Raw genomic sequence first — 12,183 nt, forward strand, 5'->3', positions numbered from 1 at the left:
CTACCTTTCTAGTCTAATAACATTATGCTGTAATTTCCCCCACAGTCCATCTCCAAATTGTGCATTTCATTGGTGTTCCCCAGGCCTTGTCTTCACTCCTTCCTCATCTCTGTCTCTTGGCTTTCTTCAAGTGGCAACAAAAAATTCACCATCTGCAAGAAACCTCCATTGATTTTCCTTAATGTTAATGCCTCCCATTTTTTATTTTCTCTCATTTCTCATTCATTTATGTTTCTACCCTGTTCGTACATAGTTGTTTGCATGTCATCTCCCACAGGAGCTCAGGAATATATGACCTCCTTGAGAGCAGAACTTTTCCCTTTCTTTGTATCCCCAAAGCCTTATTGTACATGCTTCCCAAATGGTTTTGTTAACTGACAGTATATGTGAAGGATTTGTGGGAAATAAAGTTGAATTGGTAGGATGGCTTAAATGTCAGAGAAAGGATAATTACAACAATTCCAAGAAGACACTGGTTTGGGTAGAAGGAGATGGATCTCTAGAGAGTAAGTATCATGTTGATAGACATCCCATGAATTGGTAATATTTACCAAATTCAATAACTGCCTGTTGGACTAGATGCCTCTCGAATTCATCTAGCCCCAAACAACTCATTATATTTTCCCCCAAGCCCATACCACTTCTGAATTTCCCTATTTCTGGAGGTGTGGACACTATCTTTTCATTCCTCCAAGTTTTCCACCTCTCGCACATTCATTCCTTCTTTCTACTCACAGGCCTTCATTCCCTTTCATCTCTATTTTAAAAAACCACTCTGCCTCAAGCCTGTCTCTTCTCAATTCTGCCTTCCACACCGCTGCCAAAGGAATCTTCCCAAAGTCTTCCTCTGATAGTGTCACTCCTTCCTAAATTCCAATGGCTCCCTTTTAGCTCCATCATATATAAGCTCTTCTCCTTAGCATTCAGAGTTCCTTCCCAACTTCATGACGCATTCTTCTTCTGCACATATTCTGTGGTTCAGTCAAACTAGCCTCTCTGCCTCACAAAGGACATTCCATGTCCCATCCCTACCCCTCTGCACTCCTTGTCCCTTACTCTGGTAACCTCCCTCCTTCTTTGCTTTCACCTTTTAGAATCTCTAGTTTCCTTCAAAGCTCAGTTCATGTCCCTCCTATATGAGGAAGATTTCTGATCCCCTCCCCTCCCTCTGCAGCAAAAAAAAAAATACATATACCTTATATCAATTTTGTACCTACCTATTGTTATGAATAAAGATTAATCTTGGAGAATTTACACTAAATTTATAACTATTATATTAGTAAAGAGAAAGAAATAGAAGAAAATTATGCCAGCCTAACTTCCCAATGTCTCCAAGTCATGTGATTCATCGATTCCTAGATTCCACATGAACCCTGGCCCATTTCATAAATGGGGGCTAGGGTGCCCAGCTACCCACAGGGTACAGCCAGACAAATTAAGGCCAACCAAGGAGTGGGCTTGAGTTCAGAAAGGGATCAGAGCCCAAAAGACCAAGTTCCCATGCTCCCAGCCCAGTGTGGTCTCTGCCAGAATGGCCGATGTTTGCCAGGAATGGCTTATATATATAAGTGCCAGCTTGCCATCGAAAGATGCCTTTCACATGCCCAAAAAATGGCAGAGAGAGAGCCCATTTCACACTGTGGCTTTTCAAACTCAGTCCAAACCCTCTGCCAAGATTCTCCAGTTGGCCAGGTTTCACCTCAGTCCCTGAGTGTTACATCCCCTGACTTCCAGGAATCTCACCTGCCACACTGGCAAATTAGGACACATGACTCAATGACCCCTGTTTTGTAAGACTTCTGGGATGTGGTGGTCTCCTAGGTATTTAATTCACACACTCTATGTGGGCCTGTTTGCCTCCTTCAATAGCTAGATGGTAAGCTTCCTCAGGATGGGGACTGATTCACATTTGTCTTTGTGTCTCCAGCAATTAGCACAGCACCTGGAACATAGCAGACACTTAATAAACCATCACTAAATGATTTTTTGATTAAAGAACATTAATTTCCTTCTCCCACTGACCCCCAAGTACTCTCTGAAGGCAAGGATTGTTTAAATTTTCTCTTTGTATCCCCATCAAGCAGCACAGTGCCATGCATGTAGTATTGAATTTAAGTGAATTAAATTGGACTTTGGGCCATGGTTTGTTTTAAACTCTTATGCTCTGTCTTAGAATCAATACTAAGTATCCATTCCAAAGCAGAAGAGTGGTAAGGGCTAGGCTACTAGAGTTAAGTGACTTGCCCAGGGTCACACAGCTGGGAAGTCTTAGGCCAGATTTGAACCCAACTTGTCCTGTCTCCAGACCTGGCTTTCTATCCACTGAGCTACCTAGCTGCTCCTTTGTGCCATGATTTAAAGGAGGTAGCAGATGTGATTTGGAGAATGTGGGAAGAGAAACTTTCATGCCATTTGGGATGTTCTGAACAGGAGGGCTCCCCAAATTTGTGTTTTAGTCTTTAATAGATAATTGGCTGTGTTGTCTGGCATCCTTGTGTAATAAGCACTTTCTTATATTTCAGGGTCTCCTCATGCTGTTGCAAAACCTACCTACAATTCACTGGGGCAACGAAGAGATTGGCCTTCTCCTGGCAGAAGCATATAGACTGAAATACATGTTTGCCGATGCCCCCAATCACTACCGGCGATAGGTGCCGCCTCCAAGCGGAGACCCGGACTTCCCCCATCACTGATGGCAATCTAATCACTGTGGCAATTGTTTGAGCCCTTGGGCCCCAAGCCAGGAACCACTCCTGTACAAAGCTCCCATCACCCTAGATCTCTACTTGTTGTGTGCCTGTGTGGCCGCTCCACGGCCCTGGATGTGTGTCTCCCAGACTCGCATCAGTATTCCCTGCTGTGTAATGGGCTTACTTCTGGGAGAGGGTGGAAGGAAAGTGCAGGATTGTTCCTGATTGTGCCCCCACATTGCCCGGTGTCTCTTGTTACCCTCTGGCTGAGTCTGTTGCTCTTCAGACACAGCTTGATCTGACCACAGGTACAAATGCCTTATGTTGTTCAGCCACCCAATCTTCATCATTCTTTCCCCAACTCCACTCCCTCCAGCCTGTGCCCAATGCTGGACAGCATTCTAGGACCATTCATATCAAAGGAGAGATGTGTTGAGGCATAGAGCGTTCCTGCAAGTATCTGGGAAACAGTACATTTAAGGCTGGGAACATTTGTTTTTCCCTTTATTCACCCACATGTGTGCATGTGTCTGTGCGTGTGTGTGTGTGTGTGTGTGTGTGTGTGTGTCTGCGTTTGCGTGCATGTCTGTATTGGCATGTGTGCATACCCTCAGGGCAAGGTGTCCATTTGTGTCTAGACTAGCCCCACCCACCATAACCAGCTGTGAATGACCCAAGTGAACCAGTATACAAGCAGCCCTTTAAAAGGGGAAGGTGGGGGTGGAAAGGGACTTTTTGCCTCCTCGGACCCTTTCTCCATCACGACACTCCTAGTCATTGTGCGTATATTGTGTTTGTATGTATATGGGTAAAGATGTACAATATATGTCCTCTTTGTAGCAGATATGATTTTATATTTATAATGTGCACCCGTGTTTGAAGCCAATCTTGGTCCATTGCAGTCAGTATTCTATCTGCCAGACTTGGGAGATAGAGATTTTTGCCTGCACGCTAGCACATTTGAGGATAAAAGGCTCCTTTCCAAGCAAAATGTTGAATTCCAGGTTTGGTTTTGTAGGCCCACTTGTGGGAATGGCTTTTGAGGAAGGGCTGTTCAGAGCCAGAGTGATTACAGGGGAGTAGGTTGTACTTCCTCTCACAGCAGTCCCTGGACATGTATTTGTTTCTTTGATCATATCCTCCCTATAGTTTTGGCCCTGCTCCTCATGCTCCTCTCCCATTAATTGAACCCCTTGAACTTTAGTGCCCTCCACTGACAGTGTCATAAACAGAAGAGGAAGCCAGATCCATGGGTTTTATATTTATAGCCCCTTCCTTTCCCTATGTATCTGGAGGGATTTTTTTTTTCATTTTTAATCCTAATTCTGCATTTTATTCCAAATGGAAACTGTGACTGGTCAGTGCCAAGGGGAGAGGGAGATGTGGTGTGTGCCCTGGGTTTTCTGGCTCTTTCTCTCAAAAAGAGCTGTGGGTTCACATGGCTCCCACCCCATTTCAGCCTCATCTCAAAATGGTACACTGTGGGGTTTTGGGGTGGTGAAGAGAATAATAGTCCTTCTAAAAACCAAGCAGTGTCCCCAAAAGATGACTCCCACAATCTTCATTGCCAATAAACTCCAACCACTCTGGTACCATGTTGTCTTCCTCATCTGGAGCTGTTTCTCAGGCATCCTTCATAGCCCTCTCTTCCCCCTTCCCATAGCTTGGGCACCTCAGGTGGTCCCTACCCAAAGGGAGGGAGCTTGTGATCCTTCCTCAGCTGGACTAATTAAAGAAAGACACTTGTGTTCCCAAGTGATGGTTTTATTTTTTTAGTTTTTATGTTTGTATGGGAAATTGTGGATAAAGTGAAAGCATTGTAAATAAATAGTGAATTTCCTCATCCATTTGCTGACTTTTCATCCCCTGAGATCATGGAAACTGGGGACTTCAGGACTTGTCTCCAGTTCTTGGGTTTTAACAATGTGAATAATAGTAAAATAAGAGATAGAGGTCTATTTGGGGTCATAAGGGGAATCAGGAGATTCAGCAGGCACCTTGGGGCTTTAAACATGTTCACGTAATCTTACTGACCTGGTCAAGAGTTCTTCACAATTTTTTGCTAATTCTCTAAGTCAGCAAAAAATGTTGCTACCCATTCCTTGATAGAGCTCTATTTAGCCACTTATTAGTTGCATATGTGTTATTATACGAATAACTGTACCTTACAAAGTTTACACAAGAGACACTTTCAAAGGGAAGGTAAAGATGAATTAACATTTGAGCTCAAAACTGATAGGAGGCCACTGACGTTTAATTAAAGAAACAATAGATTTAGAACTTCATCACTATCAGCTGTGTGGAAAATGATATAGAACAAGGTAGGGATTTGAGGCATGTAGACCAACAAGAGCTAGAAGGGACCTTAGTGATCCCTAAACCCAACCCCTTTGTTTTATAGGTAAGATTGCATATGTATTATGTGTCTGAAGCAGGATTTGAAGTCATCTCCCTGTCTCCTGAAACCCCCCCCAAAAAGGATGGTGGTTTCATGAGTAGAAAGGGGGACAGATGTGAGAGATGTTGTAGAGATAAAAATGATAAGATTTAGCAGCTGATCAGTATGTGGGATGGGAGAAAGTGAAGGGTCAAAGATAATGTCAAGTCTGAGAACCTGGGTTAAGGATGGTAATGCCCTCCACAAAAAAGGTAATAAGTTTGGTTTTGGAGCTAATGAATTTGAAATGTTTACAGGAATATCCAGTATAAATGTCCCTTAGTCAGTTCATGATGTGGGACAAAAACTTCCATATCAGGAGAGATTAAAGTAGATGTCCTGGGGAATCATCTGTATAAAAAGATAAGTGTCGGTCAGGCTTGTCCTCCTCTTTAAGGCTCAATTTGGGCCATTCTTGGCAAAAATATTAGAATAGTTTGCAGTTTCCTTTTCCAGCTCATTTTACAGATGAGGAATTGAGACAAACAGGGTTAAGTGGCTTGTTCAGAACCACACAGCCAGTAAGTGTCTGAAGCTAGGTTTGAACTCAGGAAAACATTTCTGACTCCCAGCTCAGTGTTTTATTCACCTCATCACCCAGCTGCCCCTAGAGATGCTCATTAAAGCCATGAAAACTGATGAAGGCACCAGATGATTGCATATGGAGAGAAGACAAGGTTCAGGACAGAGCCTTCCATTCTACTGATAGGAGGCATGACATGGATGAGGACCCTGCAAAAGTGACTGAGGAGGAGATTTCAGACAGGTAGGAGAAGATCATAGTGTCCATTCTCCCAAGAGGAAGTCACTATCTAGGAGAAGCAGGCAATCTGCAGTGCCAAATGCAGAAAGATGAAGAAAAGAATGAAAACAGAAGAGGGGCAGAGGATCAGATTTGGCAATTAAGAGCTCAATTTCAATTGAGTAAGAAAGGAAGAATAACGAGTAGGTTGAGAAATCAAAAGGAAAGTAACATCCTTCACAGAGTTTAGCCAGAAGACTCATCAGATTATTTTCCCTAACAACCTCATGAAATATTCACAAAGTTGTTAAGTGCATTCCATCCACAATTACAGATCATTATGGATCCTCTAATAAGTCCTTCTGGGAATATTTCCTTCTCGTTTGGGAATTTGCAATAGAACCACATTACAGTTGAAAGTAGGGCTTTCCCATATGCAATATGGGGAAATTTGATGTGGAACTTTAGAACAACTGTATGGGCATGCTAGGAATTTCTCCAATGTACCATGGATATTCTAGGAGAATATAAAATGTGGTAGATGCTATCAAAGCTTCCAGGCCTGGCCTGGAAACAGACTAGGGACTATATAGGACTGTTGTCTGATGAAAACCAGCCTAGCTTATTTGGAGGCTCTTCAGATTAACCACAGGGTCATGTATTTTTGGCCAGATCAGCTTTAAAACATACAAATCACAAACAGGTTGCTATCTGCATGAGTGGAGGGAGGACCCACCCCAATGAAACTGTAGATCTTTGAAGTATATTGGTATCACCTACAGTGTTTTCCTCTTTTGCATTTGTATTTAAATGATTATTCTTTGCAATACCAGTGAAGAGAATAATGAACTCACTGTAATTTTTCCTCATTCATTGATGTGTTTTTGTGCAGAAAGGTTTTCATAGAGATGACTTTTCTGGTATCACCATAACAGCTCACATTTACTGTTGTGCTTACCAGGTGCCAGGCACTGTGCTAAATACTTTGCAGTTATTATCTCATCTGATTCTCACAACCACCCTGGGAAGTAGGTGCTATTATTATCCCCATTTTACAAATGAAGAAACTGAGACCAAGGTTCGGTGACTTACCCAGGGTCATAGAGCTATTATGGGTCTCAGGCTGGATTTGAACTCAGCTCTTCCTGATTCCAAGCCCAGTATTCTATCCATTGAAACACCTCACTGACCTAACATTTGGCTGTTTTTTGTCTGTATTGATGATAGCAGGGTATGCATTCCAAATGAAAAGTGACTATCTTTTGACTTGCATTTTTTCCAGTTTGCCTGTTGAGTCTCTACAGTTATACTTCCATCAGCTTCTCCTTCATCCTTTCACTCATCTGCAGAGAGAGCTTCCTCCATGTTCCCCTTTTCTCTAGAAGCTATCATCACCAACTCCAGATAATAACAATTCCCCCTTATATATAGCACTTTAAGATTTGCAAAGCACTTTATTATGTCTCATTTGAGATCTATTTATTATCTCATTTGGGCCTCACAACAACCCTGTGAAGTAGACAGTGTTAGCCCCATTTTTTCAGGTAGGGAAATGGGTTCAGAGAGGTCATTGATTTGCCTCAGAGTCACACAACTAATATGTGCTGAGGTAGAATTGGAACCCAGGTCCTTCTGAACTTAAGTCCAGGGCACTATCCATTGCCCTCCACTCACCTTGGTCCATGACTAGAGACTTTTAGGAATTGAAAGTTTGACAGAGACCTGATTCTTTCCGGTTTCTTATGACTGGTTTTCTTCTGTTGCCCAAGACAAAAGTATTTTGATCTCTATGACTTTCCTGGATACCAGGTAGGCCATGGTGGGGTCTTCTGAGAGGAGGAAGCCTTGTTTAGATGAGTGAATGGTTTATGGACCAGTAAGATCAAAACAACGTCTGGGGCTAATGTCATCCAACAACTGATTAAATTTCGATTAAATTTCAATAAAGTCTCAATAAATATTAATCAACTTTACTATGTTCACAGCCCTGTGCTAAACACTCCGAATACAAAAACAAAAATGACAATCATGAAGAACAAATATGGTTTGAAAGAAGAGATGTGAAAAGGCTCCCCCATCCTACACCTTTGCAGAGATGGGAAATCTACCAGTGTTCGCTGCACATATTTTCTGACTTCTTTGATCATTGGTCAATTGTGCTGATTTTTTTCCTTCATCTTTTTTGTCTTTGAGTTTACAATTTGTTGTAGGAAATCCTGGTAATGTAAAAAAGCCAAAACATCAATAAAAATTTGTTTTAAGTAAATGAAATAGTCCCCACCCTCAAGGAACCAACATCTTATTGAGATACAATATGAATGGATGGATGGATGGATGGATGGATGGATGGATGGATGGATGGATGGTTGGATGGATGGATGGATGGTTGGATGGATGGATGGATGGATGGATGGATGGATGGATGGATGGATAAATCATTTCTTAGTAACTTATTATGTGCAAAGTAAAGAAAATTAAGACAGTCCTTGCTCTCAAGGAGCTTCCATTCTAATGGAAGAAATAGAATGTGGAATATTTCAGCTACTAATTCTGATGGCAAAGATTTCATAGTTCTTGGGGTACAGCAGCAAAGCAGACTGGTAATGTCTCTTCTTTAATGTCATTTCCACCAATGAAACTATGCCAGTTTCCAATGTTGAACCATTTGTTAATGACAAGGACTTTGATGACAAGAACTTTGTTTTCTTGGTCTTTATTAGCTGCATCTCCTCAGGGGTCATTTCTTGACCTGATGGCTGATGGCCATCACCTGGGATGGAGATGTTGCTATTAACAAGGCTCCTGAGTTCAGGGTGCTGGGCTGTCTTCTCTGGACTCAATGGAGGTGGTGATGATGGTTTGACTTATTGGATACATGCTACTCATCGCTCTCAGGAAGCCACATTGCTTTAGCTACCTTACTTACCGTGTGTATGGAAGTAGTTGGTAGTGGGTGGAAGTGGTTGGCCTCCCCATGAGCTCCTTACCCAGATGATGGTGGTGAGTGTTAGGCTGGAGGCAGGCTTTGTGGTCTGGGTAATGCTGACACAGCTCCTGAGCATATTTAGCTATTGGTAGCTGGTGGTCAGCTGGTGGTATTGAGGAAGGTGGGATCCCTTTTTCACAATAATTCTCCCCTCAATGATAGCTTGGGTCATGAAGCAGGTCTGGTGGTTTGGGTGGCGTCTCTTTTCCTAAACTTGGCTCTTTGAGTCAAGTCCTGTGGTCTCCATCAGAATCTGAGAGGAGATGATGGTCAAGGTGATGGCAGTGGTCTGACTTGCCTGGAACTTACTGCTTTTTGCCTCTCTGAATCCATTAAAGGGATAACATATGGTTGTGAATATATATACACAAAGCACAATCAAGTACATGATATATACAGTCAATACAATGATGTAAATAAATAAATAAACATGACTCCAAAAACAAAATAAGAAAAGATACCCTCAGTCCCCACCCAATACTCCTGTAGAGGTGAGAAGTCCATGGATGTGGTTCCTTGAACATATTTTCAGACTTTGATTTTTTTCAATGATTACCTTCAATGGGTTTTGTCTCTTTTATGTTTACCATATGGACTTCCTCCCTGGGAGGGAAAAAGGAAAGAATACTAGGAGAAAATTTGATAAGGGGGAAAAAAACCCCAAGATGTCAATAATATTTTATTTTAAAATAAGTACAAAATATATACAAAATCATTTCAGGAGAGTTGGGGACAGGAAAGTCCTTTCCATTTTAAATGGCACCTCAGCTGTGCTTTAAAGGAAATTAGGACTTCTAAGAGATAGAGATGAAGGAGTCACATAAAAAGCAAGGAGGATATTTTAGTCTGCAGGAAGTCACAGAGGCAGAGATAAAATTAGGAGAGGAGTTCACAAGCCAGCCAGACTAGATGACTTGGTCAGGTCCCTGTTTTAGGGTTATCAATTTGGCAGCTGTGTAAAGGATAAAAAGGGGAGCTAGAAGAAGGAAAACTATTGCAATGTGGGTCTAAGCTAGAGTAGGGATGATGTAACTGGAGAGAAAGGGGAAGGCAAGAGAGGAGATGTAGAAAAAGAATCCACAAGACTGTACTTGATGTGGGGGGGGGGGGGGTGCAATAAGAGAAGAGGGGGGGGGTGCAATAAGAGAAGAGGAAGGATTGAAATGACAAGCTTGACCAAGAGGTCAAGAATGTCCAAACACTCAAAATTCATGTAATCTCAGCAAATTCAGGACATGGGGACACACACACACATACACACACACACACACACACACACAAGAATTACTAGGATGATTTTTTTTTTTAATGAAGTATGTAATTTCTTTGCAATAGGGGACTTCCCAGTGTGGAAACCCTCTACTGATGCTGTAAATTAAAGAACCATTTGTGTCCCTGGGAAGTGATTTGTGTATGGTCACATGTCAGAAGTTGAGATCTTTCTGATTTCATGAATAACCCCTTATCTACTTCCTCATACTTCTTTGAAGTCTACATACTCAGAAAATACCTCATTTTATAGACATTTTCAGAAATTATTTTTCATGTTTAGATTGGGCTTCAATGTTTACACTTTTCTCACAATAGTTTTGAAATAATTGGGACAAATTGAATGCCCACTTAACTGATGAGGAAACTGAGACTTGAGTAGGTTGGAGTTTATCACAGCTAAAGAAAGAGGAGGAGGCATCACGGACCCTCTGGTCATTTCATAACTAAAGTAAGTGTGCCTCAGCTTAGGAATTAGAGACCTTCTTGCCCACATGACCCTCCTGTTGGCTTTTGCCATCTGCCCCCTCCATTATATATAACCCACTATTACCCTGTGAGAAATCATTTCAGCTCCATGACCATCAATGGCCATCATTCCATTTTGGGCAAAATTCCCACTTCCTTCTCCTCCAATCTTTGTACTTCATAATTGTTATCTTGCTGAAGGAAAAAAAAAATCTTTTTCCCTAATACCTCTCCTTGCACTCTCATATCTCTCTAGCTCAGTTCCTTCAGTCCCCATCCAACCCTCAAACATCTTTGCCACACATTGACATTTTCCCTCTGCTTCAATCATTCAGCAACCTCTCCTCAGAGTCACACTGTCAAGATGACCCTGTATAAATCCCGATGCTATACTTTATGCTCACTCCTCTTTTTTTCAAAGAGTTCAACACTTGGCCTGAAGTAATCCCCTGTACTCAGGAGTGAGCTGATATTTAACAACCAGCTTATTGGTAGGGTGAAAGGGAGGATTATACACATGACACACTTTTAAGTTTATCAAAAACTAAAGCACCCTCGCTTAACACCCAGTAAGAATTCATGAGTCACTTGCTAGAGTGGGTGACAACTCCAGAGGCCACTGCCCTGCTGAAAGGAAATTCTTGATTCTCTTTGTCTATTCTGTCTATTCCACTTGTGAAAATGGAATCCTTTATTCTCTTTGCCTAGTTGGAGTTAAAACTTTAGTTAACACTAACTTAAGTACCTGGCTAGATTGTGAAGACAGGATTAATTTTGTTTATCTTTGGAGGAGCTGGCAAACCACTTGGTAAATTCACACCTTACTTAGTGCTAGGTAAGAAGCCAGCAAGTACTTGGTTGACTCCCTTCCTAGTTTCCTAAGAGACTAGCTTCTATCTTGAAGGAGGCCTCTGGTTACTCACTACCAGCCCTCCTGGCTGAGAACTAGTATAGGTATTCTCTCTAACCTCTTTCACATTTCTCTACTTTATTGTTTCCCCTCTATTTTGGTAAATAAACTTCTGACTTGAGATATAATAATTTCAACAACCACATTATTTCATGTAAGTTAAGTCCAACCATTAAATTTAACCTTTACACTGCCCATGGACAGTGCTAGGCAAATTAAACTGTTTTTGCAAGTTAGACTACTTCTTTAGAGGACTTCACCTTTTAGACTTCTCCTTGGGAGTCTGTCTTTGGAGACTCTGCATAGATGAGCTGGGTGAGTGGCTGGCCTACCTTTCCTGGAGGAGACTGAATTGGTGGAACCCTTGCTGAAGACACCACCAGGTCCTCTGGCTAAAGGTTACCCAGCCTTGCAGGGGCTAAACCAGACACCAGAGCAACACTTAAAGAGTGGTAAGCTAGACATTTCTCTACCCTCTTCTTACATTTTTCCACTTTCACTCTTTCTACCTCTTTATAAATAAAGCTACTAAAAGTCATTTTTGTCTTGAGATATAATATTTTAAAATCGACAACCACAATATTACTCTAGAACTTTCATATTAGCATAAAAACCTAAATTTTATATTCTTATACCTTCTGTCTTAGAAGTCTTGGTTCCAATGCAGAAAGGCAGTGAGGG

At 41.7% G+C, this 12,183-nt stretch overlaps 1 protein-coding gene across 4 annotated transcripts in view; it reads left to right on the forward strand.

Annotated features, from left to right (window-relative positions):
- Positions 1-8,135, forward strand: part of TBC1D22B (TBC1 domain family member 22B) — a 137,366-nt gene extending 129,231 nt beyond the window's left edge. For all 4 annotated transcript variants that reach the window (XM_001370075.4, XM_056818155.1, XM_007483814.3 and 1 more), the window contains one exon: positions 2,523-8,135. In XM_001370075.4, the coding sequence (XP_001370112.3) occupies positions 2,523-2,651 (129 nt within the window). In that variant the 3' untranslated portion in view covers positions 2,652-8,135. The remainder of the gene's footprint in view (positions 1-2,522) is intronic.
- The last annotated feature ends 4,048 nt before the right edge of the window (positions 8,136-12,183 follow it).

Source organism: Monodelphis domestica, chromosome 2 (assembly GCF_027887165.1).
Source record: "Monodelphis domestica isolate mMonDom1 chromosome 2, mMonDom1.pri, whole genome shotgun sequence".
NCBI classification, from domain to species: domain Eukaryota; kingdom Metazoa; phylum Chordata; class Mammalia; order Didelphimorphia; family Didelphidae; genus Monodelphis; species Monodelphis domestica.